General features: G+C 42.7%; 2 protein-coding genes and 1 long non-coding RNA gene across 4 annotated transcripts; 2 read left to right on the plus strand and 1 right to left on the minus strand.

Annotated features, from left to right (window-relative positions):
• Positions 1-1,291: 1,291 nt before the first annotated feature.
• On the plus strand, positions 1,292-13,997 carry kpna1 (karyopherin alpha 1 (importin alpha 5)). Its single transcript, XM_066699179.1, has 14 exons — positions 1,292-1,480; positions 2,370-2,504; positions 2,900-3,010; positions 6,249-6,348; positions 6,568-6,662; positions 6,858-6,989; positions 7,195-7,283; positions 7,633-7,732; positions 8,269-8,432; positions 8,620-8,698; positions 9,950-10,075; positions 10,293-10,420; positions 10,786-10,961; positions 11,298-13,997. Exons 2-14 carry the CDS (start codon positions 2,379-2,381, stop codon positions 11,483-11,485), a joined length of 1,614 nt encoding a protein of 537 aa, XP_066555276.1. The 5' UTR covers positions 1,292-1,480; positions 2,370-2,378; the 3' UTR covers positions 11,486-13,997.
• Positions 10,421-16,633, minus strand: LOC136746586 (uncharacterized). The gene is made up of 3 exons (XR_010816404.1): positions 16,497-16,633; positions 14,075-14,167; positions 10,421-10,501 (listed from the first exon to the last, which is right to left on the minus strand). It is a non-coding gene; the product is annotated as an uncharacterized LOC136746586 (long non-coding RNA).
• On the plus strand, positions 14,732-19,202 carry spcs2 (signal peptidase complex subunit 2). 2 transcript variants are annotated; one of them, XM_066699180.1, is made up of 5 exons: positions 14,732-14,839; positions 16,228-16,311; positions 16,549-16,708; positions 17,039-17,174; positions 17,572-19,202. In XM_066699180.1, the coding sequence occupies exons 1-5, from the start codon at positions 14,801-14,803 to the stop codon at positions 17,756-17,758; spliced, it is 606 nt and encodes a 201-aa protein (XP_066555277.1). In that variant the 5' UTR covers positions 14,732-14,800; the 3' UTR covers positions 17,759-19,202. The 2 variants fall into 2 exon arrangements, with proteins under 2 accessions (XP_066555277.1, XP_066555278.1); XM_066699181.1 differs by having other exon boundaries at positions 14,733-14,839; positions 16,231-16,311.
• Positions 19,203-20,690: the final 1,488 nt, after the last annotated feature.

A 20,690-nucleotide genomic window follows, 5' to 3' on the forward strand; every position in this document is an offset into this window, starting at 1 on the left:
ACACTCTGCAATTTCCCCAAATTCTAGAATACTGTGGTGTTCTACATCAGTCTTTAGCACTTTCTGAACCCCTTATCCCTGTGTGTATGAGAGAGTGATACCTAGTGGTACAGAATGTGTGTATTTCTGCAAACCTGATTACTATTGAGTGAAGAGTTGAACTCACTGTCTTTCCTTGAATCATCTTTTCCAAAACAGAAATTGAGTAAAGAACAACATGTGTAAGGTCAAACAAAACAATAACGAATATTTGTCTTCTTATTTTGGAATCTGTGGATGCTCGATCATAAACTCATATAAAGAAAACCATAACCTAAATTGTGTATGATCAGTAAAAACAGAAATGTTGCAGCTGGGTTTTGTGCTTTATGAACAAGCACATCCATTTACTTATTTCTAAATGGATTATTTGTATTATTCGTATTAGTATGCAGGATAACCTGTCCTGTAAGCATGATGGAATCTCAGGTCTGGTGTCACATGCCAAAAAGCAGCTAATGTGGGGTTATAGTGGAGGGAAATTACAACTATATGCAGACTACTGTGCAAAATATACATTAAGAGATGAGAGCGGTTATTAAAATAATCAGTAGTGTTGTTTCCATGATATATGTTTAGTATAAATAGCAGATGACTGAGAGGAGGGCCTGTTTGGGGACTTTGGTGTACAGGGGTGTAGTGGAGGGTATAAGCTAATATACTGCGTTTTTCCAGTTATATGAAAGATGCAGCTTGTACTCATTGAAACTACTCAGTTCAAGTATGCGTGAAGTTGTAACATGTTGTGGAAGTCATGTATATGGACAAACAATGGCAAATTACAACGTTCTTGTGTACAAAAGAGAAATATAGACGTGAATCGCAAAAACAGCAGAATAGTGCAGTTGCAGTAGGGGGTTGTACATGTTATGGTGCAGTACAACATTGCTGTTCAGTATAATATCTGTATAAATTCAGTTTATTTACTGCCGTCAGCTGCTTTGGTATTTGCACAAGAGGGAGGCTGTGTTTATGCCCTAAAACTGTATGTTAATTATACCTAATTTACAGTTTTATATTGTATATATCTTGGATAGTTTTTTAGGCTACATGTCTTATTATTTATGATTATATTTCGTATTGGCGGAGCAGTTATCTTATCGTAAATCGTAGTGCTTTTTTTCTTTTTCTCCTTTGTACACTTGCGTTAGCTATAACATTAAGGTCTATAAGGCCTGGCTAGGCTGGCCCATCCGCATTCACAGCGGATGCCTTGCTAGGCGCATGCGCTGTCGGAGACCTGGGCTGAGGCCGGGGGCGCATGCGCAATAGCACACCGGCAACTGGACGCGGCCTGGGACAAGAGACGCAATTTGAGGAGATTGGAAACAGAGATTAGACACGACAGCAAGGTGTGAGGGGGGAGACGAGCGACCCTGAAATCGGACACTCAAAACTGCAATCCACACACGTGTGTCATTAACACAATTACAATACAGATGTAAGTATGGACTGTCGTTGCCGTATTAGGCGGTGGGCTCCACGTTAGGTCCGGCAGTGCCTTGGCTTCTGTGAGGAACAGTGTCAGTGATTATATTTTTTAGTAGACATCACCACTACATTGCTATAAAATCGATCTGGACACTAAAAACAGCAACCATAATAACAATCCCCATATCGTCGAGCCTGTGTGGATAACAGAAGCAACACATCTGCGTTATAATGGCTTGGCTGGTTTGGCAGCGGTGTCGTTTCATAAGTCACCCTAGAAATATGCGATACATTGATGTACAAATATGGAAAACAAAAGGATCGCAATCGTGGAAATGCATCGGATGCGATCACTTCTGTTACACAAACCCAGCCGGTATTAGCAGCAATATGGCATTAATAATAATTCCACGCGTGAATGTCTAGGAAACACATGAAATGAATCCAGAAAGTGTTTATGTAAAGCCGCTGTGGGTTTCAATATGACATGCCTGGGATACGCGGAAGCCATCACATCACTTCCTTTCCTGTGGACAGATGTGCGCTCAGCTGACCGGCTGCGCTGGAGCGCTTTATATATGACACAGTTAATCGCCTCAGTAGTATACCATCAAGAAAGACATATGCATGTTCCCTGTTCTAGTTGAAAATTCACTTTTTTAATTGGGAATACTGTGTATATTAATTATACACACATATATAACTTGAAACAATATTGTGCTGTATTTGTGATTATTTTTATATGAACCCACTAGATCCCCCATAATCCCTACTCCTGCCCGAACCCTAACACTAGTTCTCAAAACATTTTAAACCAGAGGATATAATTGGATACAGTGTCAGCTTGTCAGTGAAACAGTGTACGGATTAAGGAGACCTGTGTTGGACTCTCTTTGCAGACTCCCATCATGAGCTCAGGAAAGGACAACGTGCGTCTCAAGAGCTACAAGAACAAGTCTCTGAACCCAGAGGAGATGAGGAGGAGGAGGGAGGAGGAAGGGCTGCAGCTCCGCAAACAGAAGAAAGACGAACAGGTGCGGCCTTCCCTTATTGGGTACCCCCCTTTCTGAACAACTGCAGCGGCCAGTCTTGAAAGTGACTGACAAAGCAGTCTTATACTGGATTGTGCTCCTGCTCTACTGTACAGCTTATGTAGATCAGGGGTACAATCTCTGGTCAGTGAATGTGGGATATTTGAACGACCAGCTAGTAAACTGTTCGACTAATTTCGATTTATCTAGTTGTACCAGAAACCTGCCCTGGAATTGACTGCACTGGAATCAGTGCATTAATGTAGGACTGGCATCATATTGTGTGTCATTATGATAAATGATTCTAGTGAAAACTGCAAGTCGCACTGGGTAAGGGCATCTGCTAATAAATAAATATTCATAATAATAATTAAAGTGTGTGGTGGTCTTTGCTGCAGCTGTTCAAGCGGAGGAACGTAGCGACGGCAGAGGACGGCGTGCTAGAAGATGATGGGATGTCAGACAGTGGGTACCTGGAGTCTCAGGTCAATAACATGGACATGATCTCAGTGAGTGTTCACCTGCTATGTTTACCATCTTCATGTGATGCTGTTTTTCTAATATAATTATAATAATGGGTCTAACAGAATACCCTCTGTTTTTGTTTTTGGAAAATGTATCCTGAATCCCCCCTGCTGTTTGTGCCTGCATTCTTCAAATACAGTGTATACATGCATGCATTCATGTATTTATTTATTTATAGGTATTTATTTTATTTTATTGATAGATATTGTACAAACTGTACAGCCTAACCTATTTACTGCAACAAGTATTTGGAATATACAGTTAGGTCCATAATTATTTGGACAGTGACACAATTGTCATCATTTTGGCTCTGTACGTGCAGACTTTCATCTTTAATTTGAGGGTAGTTACATCCAAATTGGGTGAACGGTGTAGGAATTACACCCATTTTTATATGTGGTCCCCCCGATATTAGGGGCTCAAAAGTAATTGGACAGACTAACATAATCATGAAATAAATTGTGAGTTTCAATACTTGGTTCCAAATCCTTTGCTGTCAATGACTGCCTGAAGTCTGGAGCCCATAGACATCACCAGATGCTGGGTTTCTTCCCTGGTGATGCTCTGCCAGGTCTGTACTGCAGCTGTCTTTAGTTCCTGCTTGTTCTTGGGGCGTTTTGCCTTCAGTTGTGCATTAGAAATCAAAACAAACCAATCAGAGAGACAGCAAAACATTAGGTGTGGCCAAATCAACTATTTGGTACATTCTTAAAAAGAAAGAACGCACTGGTTAGCTCAGGAACGCCAAAAGGCCCAGAAGACCACGGAAAACAACTGTGCTGGATGATAGAAGAATTATTTCCCTGGTGAAGAAAAACCCCTTCACAACAGTTGGCCAGATCAAGAACACCCAGGAGGTAGGCATATCTGTGTCAAAGTCAACAATCAAGAGAAGACTTCACCAGAGTAAATACAGAGGGTTTACCATAAAATTTAAACAGGAAACAGGAAGACCAGATGAGAGTTTGCCAAAAAACATCTGAAGAACCCAGTACAGTTCTGGAACAACATCCTATGGACAGATGAGACAAAGATCAACTTGTACCAGAATGATGGGAAGAGAAGAGTATAGAGAAAGGAAGGAACTGCTCATGATCCGAAGCATACCACCTCATCTGTGAAGCATGTTATGGCATGGGCATGTATAGCTGCCAAGGGAACTGGTTCCTTGTATTTATTGATGATGTGACTGCTGACAAAAGCAGCAGGATGAATTCTGAAGTGTTTAGGGCTATATTATCTGCTCACACCCCAAAACACCCCAAGAACAAGCAGGAACTAAAGACGGAGGGATCACATAAAAAAACTACCCTCAAATTAAAGATGAAAGTCTACACTTAAAGCACATCTTAGTTGTTTCCTTTCAAATCCATTATTGTGGCATACAGAGCCAAAATAATGACAATTGATGTATATGATGTATACAATATGAATATGTAAATATATTCACGTCTATAGAAACCTATAACTTATTTTCATAAGGGGACAAATGGTCCAACCCTGATAGTAACAGAATTGTACTAATAAATAAATCTGAATTGTTCAGAACTTTGATTGCTTTGTAAACAGCACAGTATACACTCACCTAAAGGATTATTAGGAACACCTGTTCAATTTCTCATTAATGCAATTATCTAACCAACCAATCACATGGCAGTTGCTTCAATGCATTTAGGGGTGTGGTCCTGGTCAAGACAATCTCCTGAACTCCAAACTGAATGTCTGAATGGGAAAGAAAGGTGATTTAAGCAATTTTGAGCGTGGCATGGTTGTTGGTGCTAGACGGGCCGGTCTGAGTATTTCACAATCTGCTCAGTTACTGGGATTTTCACGCACAACCATTTCTATGGTTTACAAAGAATGGTGTGAAAAGGGAAAAACATCCAGTATGCGGCAGTCCTGTGGGCGAAAATGCCTTGTTGATGCTAGAGGTCAGAGGAGAATGGGCCGACTGATTCAAGCTGATAGAAGAGCAACTTTGACTGAAATAACTACTCGTTACAACCGAGGTATGCAGCAAAGCATTTGTGAAGCCACAACACGTACAACCTTGAGGCGGATGGGCTTCAACAGCAGAAGACCTCACCGGGTACCACTCATCTCCACTACAAATAGGAAAAAGAGGCTACAATTTGCACAAGCTCACCAAAATTGGACAGTTGAAGACTGGAAAAATGTTGCCTGGTCTGATGAGTCTCGATTTCTGTCGAGACATTCAGATGGTAGAGTCAGAATTTGGCGTAAACCGAATGAGAACATGGATCCATCATGCCTTGTTACCACTGTGCAGGCTGGTGGTGGTGGTGTAATGGTGTGGGGGATGTTTTCTTGGCACACTTTAGGCCCCTTAGTGCCAATTGGGCATCGTTTAAATGCCACGGCCTACCTGAGCATTGTTTCTGACCATGTCCATCCCTTTATGACCACCATGTACCCATCCTCTGATGGCTACTTCCAGCAGGATAATGCACCATGTCACAAAGGTCGAATCATTTCAAATTGGTTTCTTGAACATGACAATGAGTTCACTGTACTAAACTGGCCCCCACAGTCACCAGATCTCAACCCAATAGAGCATCTTTGGGATGTGGTGGAACGGGAGCTTCGTGCCCTGGATGTGCATCCCACAAATCTCCATCAACTGCAAGATGCTATCCTATCAATATGGGCCAACATTTCTAAAGAATGCTTTCAGCACCTTGTTGAATCAATGCCACGTAGAATTAAGGCAGTTCTGAAGGCGAAAGGGGGTCAAACACAGTATTAGTATGGTGTTCCTAATAAACCTTTAGGTGAGTGTATATATACGCTTCATTTTTTCCAATGTAACCTGTGTTTTTCATCTGAAAGAAGTGAAAACAATATATTTTTCATTTTGTTTTGCTGTACTGACAACACTGGTGAACTATTTTTGTATCTGGACTAATGTCACTGACACTTGTTTCCACATGGAATTGATAATGTGGTTGACACACTTGAAGATGCACACTACCATGGATATCAGTATATAGAGTGTCTCCATTTATTCTGTAATATGTTTCGGTTTGGCCCAAGATTTGACAAACTAAGCATAAAATGGACATGTATGTTCAAACATAATGGCAATTGAAGCACTTTTGATAAATTACATAGTTTTTTGATACCAATTTATGCAACAGGCCACTGGTATAGGGAGAGCAGCTGCTCCATTAAATGTGCCTCCTCCCTGTGCCTCTCCTCTAGGCAGGGATCATCTCAGAGGACATGATCCAGATGATCTTCTCCAGCGCTCCCGAGCAGCAGCTCATGGGCACACAGCGCTTCAGGAAGCTGCTGTCTAAAGGTGAGGGCCTGGCTCTGTTGCTAATCCTACCCACTGCAGTCTGCCCCCATGCTCTTGCATCTGTGTTTACTGGGTTGAACCATCCATGTAAAACCGCTGGAGGTGTGCCCATGTGTGTTGTTATATTACGAGTTTTAATGTGTATTATTGTTAGTATCACTGGTGTGATTGTGGTGGTTGTTGCTAAGACTGTTTCTATTGACTGTTTCTCTTTGCCAGAGCCCAACCCTCCCATTGATGAGGTGATTGCTTCGTCTGGTGTGGTGGAGAGGTTTGTGGAGTTCCTCAAGAGGAGAGAGAACTGCACCCTGCAGGTACCTGGCCTCCCTGATGGTGCTGCCCCCCCGCTGCGTTAATGTTGTTAACACTGGCATATTTGAACAAGGCTCTCCTGAAGGTAGCAGCTGAGAATGGAAGGGATGAATGGCATACGTCAGAAGCCAGTATGCAGGTTCTGAGCATTTCTTGTATGTGTGTTGGGTGTATAACGGGCATGTGTGTGTCCACAGTTTGAAGCGGCGTGGGTGCTGACCAACATCGCATCCGGGACGTCCCACCAGACGAGGGTGGTGATCCAGGCAGGGGCCGTGCCGATCTTCATTGAGATGCTGGCCTCGGACTTTGAGGACGTGCAGGAGCAGGTAACAGCAGGACCCTCCGTGGGCCTCACCATGGGCTTTATTGGGTTATTATCATTTTTTAAAATTGCGATCCTTTATTAAACTGTGTTAAACTTTCAAAATGTTGCATTTCATTCTGCAAACACACACACTGGCCCTGGAGTGTGAGTGTGGCATTACCTTCTACTCTGTGCTGTGTGTGTAGCGTGTTGCTTGTGTGTTGCAGGCTGTGTGGGCGCTTGGGAACATCGCAGGCGACAGCACAGTGTGCAGGGACTACGTGCTGGACTGCAACATCCTGCCATCTCTGCTGCAGTGAGTAACGCTTCCCTGACACTCCCAGCCCACAAGCCTGCAGTGAGTAACGCTTCCCTGACACTCCCAGCCCACAAGCCTGCAGTGAGTAACGCTTCCCTGACACTCCCAGCCCACAAGCCAAACAGGCGTGTGGGATTCTACCAGAGGAATTTTGCAGTCTAGTTGTCTTAGTAGGTGGCAACCAAACTTTCTGTTGATTGTCACAAGGGGCTTAATTTAGATTGCTAGATTCCTAATGTATCGCTCTCCTGCTTCACCGCATAAAAGTCATATTTTTCAATCCTTGCATAAAGAGGAGAATAAACGGCGCATGTCTTGAGTATTGACTCCCTGCTCTGTGCATCAGGTTACTGGCCAAGCAGAACAGGCTGATGATGATGAGGAACGCTGTGTGGGCGCTGTCCAACCTGTGCCGAGGCAAGAACCCACCTCCCGACTTCACCAAGGTAACTGCTGCCCCTGCTCATCACCACAGTAATGCTCCCCTGGTCCCCAATAGACTCGCTTCAAGGCAACGGCACCCCACAACCTCCACAGTCTCCAGCAACCTAATTAACCCCACTTGTTGACTCTTCATGGCCCTAATCTACCTTCCCCTTCCCATCTTGGTCTCCACAAAGATAACCCCTCCCTGCCCAGATTTCAGCCACACCATCCCCCTCTTCACAGGTGACTAATAGACCCTAGCTGTGGACAAGTCTGTCTGTGTGCACCTGCCACTTACACTTGCTGAACTTTTAAAATGAATACGATTTCTTTATATATGTTTTTCCCAAAATCTATTTTTTTAAATCTAAACATAGCATTGGTCTACTACTCATGGAGAGCACTGAAATTGTCAGATTTCCTCTTTTGACTGTCATCCACAGGTAGTAGAAAGCCGAGACACAAATGTATTGTGGAAAATAACGAGAGTTGAAATGCAGCTTTCGGAAGTGCTCTGTTCTGCGCTGTCTGAATGTGGGTGTTGTGAACTCTGCAGGTGTCGCCCTGTCTCAGTGTGCTGTCCTGGCTCCTGTTTGTAAACGACACGGACGTGCTGGCAGATGCCTGCTGGGCCTTGTCGTACCTCTCTGATGGACCCAACGACAAGATCCAGGCCGTCATTGATGCAGGAGTTTGCAGGCAGCTGGTCGAACTTCTGATGTAAGTGAGATGGAAATTTAAATATTAAGATGGATGTTATTTTCCCTCTCTAACCTAATCATTTTGTGGCTAGGGATGTTACACAACCCCAAGTGCCTCGCATTGAGACTGAAGAACCGATCTTGCTCAACATTGCACATAGAGGCAGTCGAGTTGACTCTGTTTGTGTGCGTTTGTGTCTCTCCAGGCACAGTGATTACAAGGTGGTCTCCCCAGCACTCCGAGCAGTGGGCAACATCGTCACAGGAGATGATGTTCAGACTCAGGTGCGCACTCCTTCCTCAGGGCTTTCTGTTCTCTGGGCTTGTACAGGACAAGCCAGTGTCTGTCTGGAAAGTGTGGCGATATTCTGTCTGTGTGGATTAGGGATGAGACTGAATAGTCAGCTATTCGTTAAAGATGGCCACTATCGACAAGTGAATCTAACATTTGTTGGTTAAAAAAATGTAAAAATCTATATTGATCTTATTTTACAGCCTGTACTGTTGAGTGGCTCTCTGTGTAGCTGATGGTGGGATTTGTTATTTCTTGTCTGTGATTGGCTAAAATAGAAGTACCTTGGCTAACAATGGCTTCCTCACAGAGATGTTTTGTATGGAAATACTTGACAAAGTAAATTAAAATACTGTTAAGTGTATAATATGTGCAGTGCAAATAAACTAACATCTACGGCTGGTGTGTTAACCCACCTAAAAGCCAAACACCCTTCTGCAACACTAGCAATGACAGAAAATGAAAGAGGAGCAACAAACTAATATTATTAAGCTACATAAACAGCCAGCTATTGCAATTTATTTTGTATTCACTGGAACTCAAACGCACAGGTATGTTTCCGAACATAGTTTAGTTAAGTGGATTGTATAAATTAGGTAGCTAGACCGTCTAATCGTAATGCATTGTATTTCGTTGTTATGACCGAAACATTGCCATAAGGACGCTTATGTTAAGGCGTTTGCATCACAGCTCACATTATTATTATTATTGAATGAAAATGAAATGAATACAAATTGAAAGAAAAACATTTTGATAGGTTAGTTACAGCTGTAATTGCAAAATATTCAGTATTCAGGCGACAGCACAGTGTGCAGGGACTACGTGTCGTAATTTCTGGGAGACGCATGTTGTATAAGCAAGATTTCCTTTATAAAAAGTAGTCACAACCTTTATAGTTAATTTGAAACAATAATAATACGAGTGTCTGACATCATGTGTGAGAGTTGACAGGTCTGCTTATTGCTGCTATTATGCCATTTCAGTACATCTCCTAATAGGAAGGTTTTTTTTTATATTGCCTAATGTTTATAAAATATAGCTTAAAGTTCCAAACTTGCATTATTTCGCATTTAATGTATGTCGCATTTTAAATGGGGGGCGGGAAAACAGCTGTGGAATTATCGATTGTCAATATATTTGACATGCACATCCGTAGTTTGGATAGCAGAAAGCATTTCAGAAAGGAAGAACGTGGTCTGCTGAATGTAGAGATAGCCGTGCACAGCATTTGTTTGTTTTTGCAGGTCATTCTAAACTGCTCAGCCCTGCAGAGCCTGTTGCACTTGCTGAGCAGCCCCAAGGAGTCCATCAAAAAAGAGGCGTGCTGGACAATATCCAACATCACGGCGGGAAACAGGGCACAGATTCAGGTGAGCTAGCGGCTGCCATGCGGCCCTGTTTGTCTGTACCTCTATGTGCTCATTTACTTTTACTACAGCGTGCCAGCATAAAGACTGCTCTTCATCTGGAGTTTAAAGTTGTTTCCCTAGATGTTAAATCCGGTCTAGCCAGCACCCACAAATGAGTCAACATCAGGTCAGAGTCACGTGGCTGAAAGTGAGGTCATCATTTATTTATTTCTACCAGATGGTAATAGATGCCAACATACTGCCAGCTCTGATAAACATCCTCCAAGTGGCAGAGTTCAGGACAAGGAAGGAGGCCGCCTGGGCCATTACCAATGCCACGTCGGGGGGGTCTGCGGAACAGATACGGTCAGTTTCAGTACCTCTCTCTGCGTGTTTGCTGTAGACCTCCTTTGTAAAGTAGCACCCTGCGACTGCGGACAACAGCTTCTGTTTAAAGGGACAGATAAACGACAGATCATTGATTGTTCCTGAAGGAGGGAAAAACAATAGTACCTTTTGGATAGCAACTCCCAATCTGCAAATTAACCAATAGAATCTCTGTTGTAAACTGTATTATAAGTCCAAACTGACTGTTGACTTGAATCCGTAAAACAGGATAAATATAATCTCCTCACAAGGGTGGTGATCTTCATTATAAAGGCACTGTGTGACATAAAAACAGTGCCGTGACTGACTGACCCACTGACGGATTGGTACTGCTGTGTGCTCAGGTACCTGGTGGAGATGGGCTGTGTGAAGCCACTGTGTGACCTGCTGACACTGATGGACCCGAAGGTCGTGCAGGTGGCTCTGAACGGGTTGGAGAACATCCTGCGGCTGGGGGAGCAGGAGGCTAAGCGGAGCGGCGGCATCAACCCATATTGCGCTCCCATCGAGGAGGCCTACGGTGAGACCCCAGTCCAAGCCCACAGCAAGGCCTGAAACTAGACCGATGCACACACGTCTCGTAATCCTCACCTAAATAGAAGCCTAGGATTACTGGGGTCTCGATTCCTAACCCTTCATTTCCTCACCAAACTTAATTTTAGAGCAACATTTTAACGCCCTAAATATAACCGCTTGACTATTTCTACCGTTCTCTGTATCTGTAATTAAAAATGACCATAGACAAATCTCCTACATTTGTATCATACGTTTTCAATGAAACATCCAAATCAGATAATGCATGAATTGGCAGGATCCTATTTGACTTCAGTGCCTCTCTCTGGCTGTCTTGTTACAGGCCTGGACAAGATCGAGTTCCTGCAGGGTCATGAGAACCAAGAGATCTACCAGAAGGCATTTGACCTGATCGAGCATTACTTCAACCCCGATGACGAGGATGCCAGCATCGCCCCCTCGGTGGACCTGCAGCAGCAGCAGTATATCTTCCAGCAGTGTGAGGCTCCCATGGAAGGCTTCCAGCTTTAATCCTCTCTCCTCTCCTGCTCTCTCTCCTCCTCAAGCAGTTGATCAGCAGCCTGCCTGGAGAGGACGTGGTAGCTCTGCCATGGCACAGAGAGGGCCTTCCTTTGTCCAGGAGGAATGTTTTGAAGGCAGTCAGTTGGCTCATCCCACACAGTCTGTCCTTTCCCCAGGATTATATCTTCCTTTTTAAATACATATTATTGTGATTATTTTTTATAATTAATCAGACAATAGAACAGGCTCCAGCCTCCCCTATAGCACATGCACTGGACACCCTTCCCTCACGGACAGTGAACCGCCCTGATGGACCTGTGGACACTGAAGGATCGTGTCTGGTTGCCCAGCTTCAAGGATCACGGCACCCTTTCGCCCATGATGAAGTGCTGTCTGTCAGCGACTCAGTTTGATCTGGTTTGCAAGGACAATTTTTTATTTATTTTTCCAAAATCACTTGAACTAAACACTGGATTGACTTTGCTATTTGTGAAGGGTCGATTTTTCAAGGATATTACTTTCAATTCAAGACTGACTATTGCCACTGACTGAGAAGCAAAACATAGTGTGTGGAGATCTACTCTCTGACAAACATCTCCTATGTCTACAATACATAAACTGAAAGTTACCAGAATGAATGCCCAGGCATTAATTACATTGATAAACTTAAGGAAACCCTGACAGAAATAGGAAAAGGAAGTGGCTTTTTTTTTTTTTTTTTTTTGTCCGTTCTCCTTTGTGGAATGTGCCTCGTAAATTATCAAGGACTTCAGTTTTGATTTTTATTTTTTTCTTTGGGCTGGGTTGAAAGCACACTATCCTGATCAACGGTGGTGGGTGGGTGTGGCCAGGACAGGGACATTGCCATTTGCCTGCTCGGTATTCCCCAGATCATGTAAAACATTCCTGTCTGTGAATGTACTCCTCATTTGCATGGTTCAACAAGCTGAATCGCACACTTCAATTTCCACACAGTTCACTGACTCTGTAGTTGGATGGTGTTGTGCATAATCTCTTGGATCCAGCAAAGTTCATAAACAGCCGGTGTGCAGAAACCGTCACAGGAAAACGTCCATTTTGGAAACCAATGGGTGTTTACAATGAAATGCAACAGAGAAACCATAAAAATGGTTGAATCCTATATATTTTTATATTTTAAAGTGTATAAACTGCTTAATGTAGTTTACTAGGAAAACCTGAGATTGTATTTGTGATCACCCAATGTTTGGCAAAATAGAAGGGTCTCACAATGTATATCCCTATACGAAATTGAGTTTTCTGTTGAAGGTTCACTGGGTTTTCATGCAGCTCACTGTGGACGTATGCCGGGTGCATTATAATACCAGATCTGTGGTTGATATTTAAATCCTGCACCTTGAGCAGTGGCAGCCACTCAGGTCCTTTCTTCTTGAGTATTTCAACTTATTAATTGACTGAAATATACGGTCTATTTTTATGGCTAATAGCATTGTTTTTATTACAAAAACTGAACCGAAAAAACACTTTTGTCAAAGCTTTGCAGAAAATCTGCATGTGATCTGCTAGAAAAATGGGAACAGAAATTCATTTATTTTTTGTCTAGATTTTTTAAAAGTTCAAGGCTGGCCAGCGGAGACAGTATTGGTTGAAATCTGTTGTCAATTTCCAAAGGAACAGGACACAGGAAACAGAGTCGCCACCATATGAACATTTTCACAAGATCACATTTTTTAAGCTCTTCTTTCATTCATCCTTGCCACACTGAGATTTCTCAGTCTACTTAATTAAGAGTCTATGCTTGTCCCTCCTATCACCACTATTCAGCTGTAAGAAAAATAAATGCTCTGTTTTAACTGGCAAATTGCACAAACCCCAGAAATCATGTGGCCCTGGGGTCATGGCCTTTAATATGCATAATATTTTCATATAAATAAGATGTGTGTGTTACGGTATCCCATGCCTTTTCAATATTATAATTTGGAGAAGGGAATTTTGAAGTAGCCACAACTGAGCACAGAGCCATTCTAAATCTTTAGGAGTGTTTATAAATTATTTGAATTTGTAAAAGAAAGGAAGAGGTTGAAGGCTAGCCTTTTCTATTGGTCTTGCATTGGTGTGTATTTCTATATAAAGATGTCAACAGGAAACCTGCTAACTATGAGTGATGCAAGACAGAAAGATACAGAATCACTTGTTAAGGATGCTTTATTGGGAAAGAGAGATCTGTTTATTGGTCAGAGATTTGTTTATTTTAAAGTTATTTTCTTTCTAGAAGCTGTATAAGACCGAAGGTGCCATATTGTGAAATAGACTAAAATAAATCCATAGCTGTATCAAACTTGAATTAGAAGCGATTTAATGGCTAATCCTAAATGACTAAATTGTTTAACAAGTTAATTAATTTTTTTTATGTCAAATTCTTCCAGAATGATCGACCAATATATAATGATGTACAATACTTTTGTTGTATTGAGACTTGTAAATGTACTCTGTTATGTCATTTGCATAAAAGCTGCTTTAATTAAAAAAAGAAAAAAAATACTGTCTACTTTATACACGTGTATGTGTTTTTCAGGGTTCGTTGTTTCACAAAATACTTTTTACATGCAGGGTAATCACCTTCAGTCAACAGCATCTGACACGTTTTCCTGCAAGACCTCTTGATTTCATTCCTCTACTGTTTCCCTGTTGCCATTCATGGGGAATGGGGACCTGTTGGACACAAGGGCTTGAGGTGGCATTCTCATACATGATATATATGATATACATACAAAAAAAACAGACATATTTGTTTTATAATAATCCAGGGTGGATGCACAATGTTTTGATAAAGCACAGACAATAATGTGATGGTTACTGCAGGACAAAGAGGGCAGTGTGATTACAGCACTGTGCAATTACTTCTCTGCACAAAAAGAAAGCACCAGATCGAACAGTGAAACGCCTGTAAATCAATGAGGTAATATCACTAACTTGTCAATACAAATACACAATTGTTATATTGCTCAGACTATTATACCCAGCAAAGGTTATTATCCTTCATGCAGCGGCCGGGGAGAACAGAGACCAAAAGTTATCGACCTAAAGAAGTCCTGATGCAAATTATTTTGGCACCCTAATGCTGCGCCGAGGCCGCACAGTGCACATTGTGTACTGCACATTACAGGATTGCACGGGGACAGTGGGTACAATTAACTACAACTCCCAGAAAGACTTGCTTTGGGTTTCTCTTCCGCCCACGACTGCGCCCTTTCAACCCGTCCCCGCAGCGGGATTGGTCTATTGAAACAGCGAGGGTAGCCAATCACGACGCCCCAGGTCACTGTGAAAGAACAGGAAGAAAAGATGGCGGCGAAAAACGGGAAGAGTGGTCTCCTGGAAAAAGTAAGATGTGTATTTTGTGAGGTTTTCGTCGATGTATCGCTGCACGGTCGATGTGCGGGCGTGTGGAGCTGTGCCGCGCCTGTCTGCGCTGCTCCCGGCAGACGGTGTGTGCGCGTCGGCGGGCAGCCCTGCCTGTGGCCGCTCGTTCATTCACCAGCTCCCACAGAAACTTAGCGTGAGGTCGGTTATGTGTGTCCACAGCGCGCAGTGAAACACTGTCTCGTAGCACGTCAGTGCACACCAAAGTAGCTCATATAAATGTGCATATGTGTACACCGCACAGCACGCAACATGTGTGCGGTGAGCGGCACTGTGTCTACCTGTGTCTCCTGCTGCACATCGACAGCAACTTCCTTTGTACAGTGAAACATCTGACTTATGCATGTGTGTTGATTTATGCATGTGTGTTTAGCCCTCCAGATCTATGTATTATAGATCAACTCACGGTTTAATAAATCGGTAGTTTAACCCACACATATGCTGCGTTTAGGGTTGCCTTCCAGCTATACACGATTCACCCTAGCTTATTCTTATCTAATTAAATAATCTAGAATTTATATTTAATATCATATCTTATCATCCATCGCAAGTCCTTAATTTTAAACTGGTTCTATGTCGAATTCAGTCATTATGTGTGTTCATGTTTATGTGTGTGTGCATACGTGTTACATATAATGTGTGAATATATATCACACGAGAGAGAGCAGACGACCACAAAATATAGGAAGATGAACTAATAATCTTTTAATGCATGACATAGTAAATAAGCTGCAGATTAGTAAGTGGAAGTGAAATGGATTCGCGTTATTTCATGTTCCCGATATAATCGATCATTGGAGTCAGTCTGGCGGCGCCACCGATCATCCTACACGAAGTTTAATCGATAATTATGGCAAATATTGATAGGAAAAAACAGCACAATCCAGACTAGCACCCGAAATACAAACACCCGTTCCCAGTGTCCAGCTGCTGACTCGTGTAAGACTGGGTTACAGATGTCACTGAGCCAGAAAAAATGACGTTTGTTTGTTTAATTTGTATTTGTGTGACCGTGAATGTCGTCCTGTTGCTGAAGGTCAGGTGACATTTGTCTGATATTGTGATCTTTGTGTAGATGTTGGGCAACTATATTGGGTATCTCGTTGGCCTGCCTCCCTCGAAGCAGCGCAATAGTATTTTATCCAGCCGATTTTGCCCTTAATTTCTCTCTCAATTGCAATTGTCCCGCCACATGCTGTCGCTAGGGAGCAGTCATTGAGAAAGCATGGATGTCTTTTTTTAACTTCGTCCCATTAAAACAGAAATGCAGTGTGAAATCAGCGGCGTTATATATGGACAGGTTGCCCGTTGAACCTAAAACTACCCATCGGATTACTATTTCGTTTCAGTGGAGGATCGATGAGAAGCCGGTGAAGATCGATAAATGGGATGGAGCTGCTGTGAAGAACTCTCTGGATGATGCTGCCAAGAAGGTGTGAAAGACCTTATGTTAAACAATGATACCAGGATGTCTGGCTCCTTATTGAAAGCCATACTAAATGCAATAACACATTTTGAGTGCCATAAATATGCCTTTACATTGTTTTTTTTTTTTTTTTTTTTTAATTCTGATGTATTTTTATGTATATCTTCACTAAAAGGAAACCAGGCAATTTACCTGTAAGCATTGGTGTCAGTTGTTGACGTGCAGGTTTTACTTCCTTTCGCAGGTACTTTTAGAGAAGTACGGCTACGTTGAGAACTTCAGCCTCATTGATGGGCGCCTCATCATCTGCACAGTGTCGTGCCTCTTTGCCATCGTGGCGCTGGTGTGGGACTATCTCCATCCGTTCCCTGAGTCGAAACCTGTTCTGGCATGCTGTGTTATATCATATCCTTTACCAGACAGAACTAAACCCGAGTGAGAGCGCAAGAGAGCGAGCTGTTTGTGTGGTAAAAGTGTGGTGGGCCGCTTAAAAGCAGAGTGTGTGTGGGGGGGTTTCCCCTTTGCTTTCCGCTACACAGCTGTGTGCATCCTGTCGAGCATGTGTTCTTAGTTCAGCAGTTTGTTTAGTATCTAACCGGAAATTAGTCTTAACATGACAAATTTATATGCAGATACTCATGTCCAGTCAACAATTGTATTGGAGGGAGAGATGGCTTATATGTATAGTTTATATACACAAGTGTTTGGTTATTTTTTCCCTTAATTGATCTTTACTTATTTTATAATGATGGGTATTCTCACCCTGTACACCTCCTACAAGGAAAAAAGCATCTTCTTGGTTGCGGTTCAGAAAGACCCAACTGGCTTAGACCCTGACCGGATCTGGCAGCTCTCTTCAAGTCTCAAAAGGTACAGTATTGTCTGCTTTTATAAACATGCGATATTATAGGTGTTGTCCATTCACTGGCCAAATCAGCGCATATTGTATCACACAGCCACCATCGGTTTCCTCCAGAAAATTTATCAGCATCACTCAAACGTTAAATGTGTGCCGTGCATTTAATTCAAAGACTAAGATGTTTGGGTAATCCCTGTGTCATTAGCTGTACTGAACTGCTGTTATTGAAGGACAGAAACATTGTTCTAATGTAATTCAGCCCTAGTAAACGCACAGGGGAAAGACTGTCACTTTATTTGACTGTACCTGTATGGACTTGAATGCACCAAAAACTGCTTTATTTGAGTGGATGTGTCGGCCGTGCTGTTCCCTGCAGACATAAACCCGATTGGTGTTTTTGCTTTGCAGGTTTGATGACCAGTACACTCTTAGAATGACCTTTATTGATGGAAAAAAGAAGCAGCAAAGGGAGCTGGAGTTTACAAAGTCGGTGGGGACATTCTTTGACGAAAATGGGACGTTGGTGATGGACCAGTATGAGAGAAACGTGTCTAAACTTCATGACAGTCTGGCGATGGAAAAGAAACTCAAATAAAGTTTTCCGAAACCCAGTACACACCAGCCTCATTATAACTCAACCCTGCAACATGAGAACCACAGAAGATGCTTCTGTTGTGTAGTCTCGATTGTGTTCAGGTTATCTACTGAACTGTTGTCATGGCTGTCTAATTGATGACAGACTCAGTACTTTTGTTTTGTTTTTAGTTATCGACCACAACAATGTATAAATGCTCATTAGTCCATGAGCTGAATCCTAGCTTCATTTTCTTTAATGAGATTAATGAACAGGAGAGAAATTGGGAAGTAGACTTAAATTGCAAAACTCATAAATTTTGTGAACTTTATCTGCTTTGGGTTATTATAGGTTCCCCAGTGACATTTAAGGACAAACTATGTTCAGTTTAACTTATAGATGAAATACCTTCCTGTAATGGGTCTGTTCAGTAGCTTAGCATTATAGATTGTATTTACATTTGTTTTGCCTTGAAAGTTTAAATGGTGCTCCATTCTATTTAAGGGACAGTAGTGCTATTGGAGAACTTTCTGTGTAAAAGAATGCTAAATGATTTGTGTTACTAACAAAAAAACACTTAACTGGACCGAATGGAATATCTGAAAACCTGGCAGAACATCATTGCCATTTCTGAAGCGTATACAATTCAAATTGAGAGAACACATCTTGAATTTGTGGTCACTGAGCCTTATAATGAGAATGGGGTGTATGACTTGAATTATGTTTTTTTTTTTTGCTTGCATTTTTTTTTTTTTTTTGTTATGTTCTTGACAGTGTTTTGTCCTGAAAGCCTTACTCAGTTTAATTTTTTTTTTTTAAATATATATATAAACCATGCTCTACCACCTTATAGTCCTATGAATGTCATATTATGACTACAGGTTTTCTAAATGGGCTTTAAGGACAAAGTATAAATCTCAAAAAGGGACTGTATCCTGATCCATTGCCTCCTTTATGCACATTATAATGGTTAGCGTGTATGTAAAGGATGGACCACAGGTTTTCATGATCTGATCTGTATGTATTGGGTAGTGATGGATTCAAATAAATAAACTGAAATTTAAATGCTGAGCATACACTATGCATTGCAATGTAGATTAACAGTTTCATATTTAAAACAAACATTCGTGCAGACTGTGACGGTTTTTGCTGCATAATAAATAACCTTATCTTTCACAAAATATAAATACATAGTTGTAATAGCTTTTTCTTTTTGTTCAACATCTGTATATCCAACATGTAGAATTCAGAATACGTAATAGGTCAATGATGTGTGAGGATGCAGTTTCTTTTTGCTAACTTTTTGTCCCAGCAACACACACACAACTCACCTTTTTATATATTTATTTCCAGTGAATTCTATTGAACCCCTATCGGTTTGATGGTTGTATACTGATCTTTTGCTTTAGCTTCCTGTTATGTACTTCACAGGCGATGTATAAATAAAAAGACAATGGCATTTTTATATTTGTGTTTTCTTCTGTGGGCAATATTACACATGCTGTTTGCATGTACTATCCTCCAGCTGTGCCGTGTTATTCTCTATGGACAAGCAGTCACCGACCGCTATCCCCACTCCTCAAGAAACCTATCCTTGACCCCACCTCTCCTCAGAACTACTGCCCTGTCTCCCTACTCCCCTTTCCCTCAAAGACTCTCAAGAGATCGGTCCACCGTCCGCTCTCTGCCTTTCTGTCCCAACACTCACTCCTTGATCCTCTGCAATCCGGCTTCCGCACAGCTCACTCCACTGAGACGGCTCTCCTGGCTGTCACTGACTCCCTCAGCTGTGCTCGGGCGCCTCCCTCTCCTCAGTCCTCCTTGATCTCTCTGCAGCATTTGACACCATCGATCACCTCCTCTCCTGCCTCGCTGACCTTGGAATCTCTCTCACCTGGTTCTCCTCCTACCTCAGCGACCGGTCCTACCAAGTGACATGGCGAGGTTCCTCATCCACCCCCCAACCTCTCCTCACAGGCGTTCCCCAAGGCTCCGTCCTGGGCCCCCTCCTGCTTTCTCTCTACACTCGCTCCCTGGGCCCCCTCATTGCATCCCATGGTTTCTCCTACCACTTCTATGCTGATGATGCCCAGATCTTCCTGTCTTTTCCCTCTTCTGACTCTCTCATCCCCTCTCGCTTGTCTTCCTGTTTGTCTGCTATCTCTGCCTGGATGCACTCGCACCACCTCAAGCTCAACCTCTCCAAATCGGATCTCCAGTTTTTCCCCCACTCTTCCTCACCTTCTGCTGACCTCCCCATCTTGATCCCCTTGGAATCCACCACACTCTCTCCTTCTTTTTCCGCTAAAAAATCTAGAAGTCATCCTCGATCCTGCGCTCTCCTACACCCAGAACATCACCACGCTGACGCGCACCTGCAGATTCTTCCTGAGCAATATACGCCAAATCCGTCCCTTCCTCACCGACTACTCGACTCAGCTGCTCGTCCAGTCACTGGTCCTCTCCCGCCTGGACTACTGCAACTCCCTCCTGGCCGGCCTGCCTGCATCCACTACCCGCCGCTCCAGCTCTGGCTCCCGATACCGGCACACATTCAGTTCAAGACATTGACCCTCACCTTCTGCTGTCTTGACCACACTGCACCAAGCTACCTTCAGTCACTCATCTCTCCATACATCCCCTCCAGACCACTGCGTTCCTCTAGTGCCAGAAGACTAACTCCTCCTCCCCACTCCCCTTCCTCCAGAGCCGCTCCTTCTCATCCCTGGCCCCTAAGTGGTGGAACGACCTGCCCACCGAAGTCTAACAGTCTTTGACCTCCTTCCGGCGCTTACTCCACACATCTTTTCAGACAGTACTTGTAACATTAGTCCTTTTAATCCCCTGTAAGATAGCACTTCACAACATTTTACCATGCTTCTTGCATTACTAATACTTGTATTATTGATTGTTTTCCTCCTTGATCCCTTTCCCGTAGCCCTTAACTGTGACC

Source organism: Amia ocellicauda, chromosome 3 (assembly GCF_036373705.1).
Source record: "Amia ocellicauda isolate fAmiCal2 chromosome 3, fAmiCal2.hap1, whole genome shotgun sequence".
Taxonomy (NCBI): Eukaryota; Metazoa; Chordata; class Actinopteri; order Amiiformes; family Amiidae; genus Amia; species Amia ocellicauda.

Coding starts and splice junctions, on each gene's coding strand:
- kpna1 (XM_066699179.1), top strand. CDS start 2,379: ATGAGCTCAGGAAAGGACAACGTGCGTCTCAAGAGCTACAAGAACAAG. Junction 7,284..7,632: donor ATCCTGCCATCTCTGCTGCA/GTGAGTAACGCT, acceptor TCTGTGCATCAG/GTTACTGGCCAAGCAGAACA. Junction 10,421..10,785: donor GGGTCTGCGGAACAGATACG/GTCAGTTTCAGT, acceptor CTGTGTGCTCAG/GTACCTGGTGGAGATGGGCT.
- spcs2 (XM_066699180.1), top strand. CDS start 14,801: ATGGCGGCGAAAAACGGGAAGAGTGGTCTCCTGGAAAAA. Junction 14,840..16,227: donor AGAGTGGTCTCCTGGAAAAA/GTAAGATGTGTA, acceptor ATTTCGTTTCAG/TGGAGGATCGATGAGAAGCC. Junction 16,312..16,548: donor TGGATGATGCTGCCAAGAAG/GTGTGAAAGACC, acceptor TTCCTTTCGCAG/GTACTTTTAGAGAAGTACGG.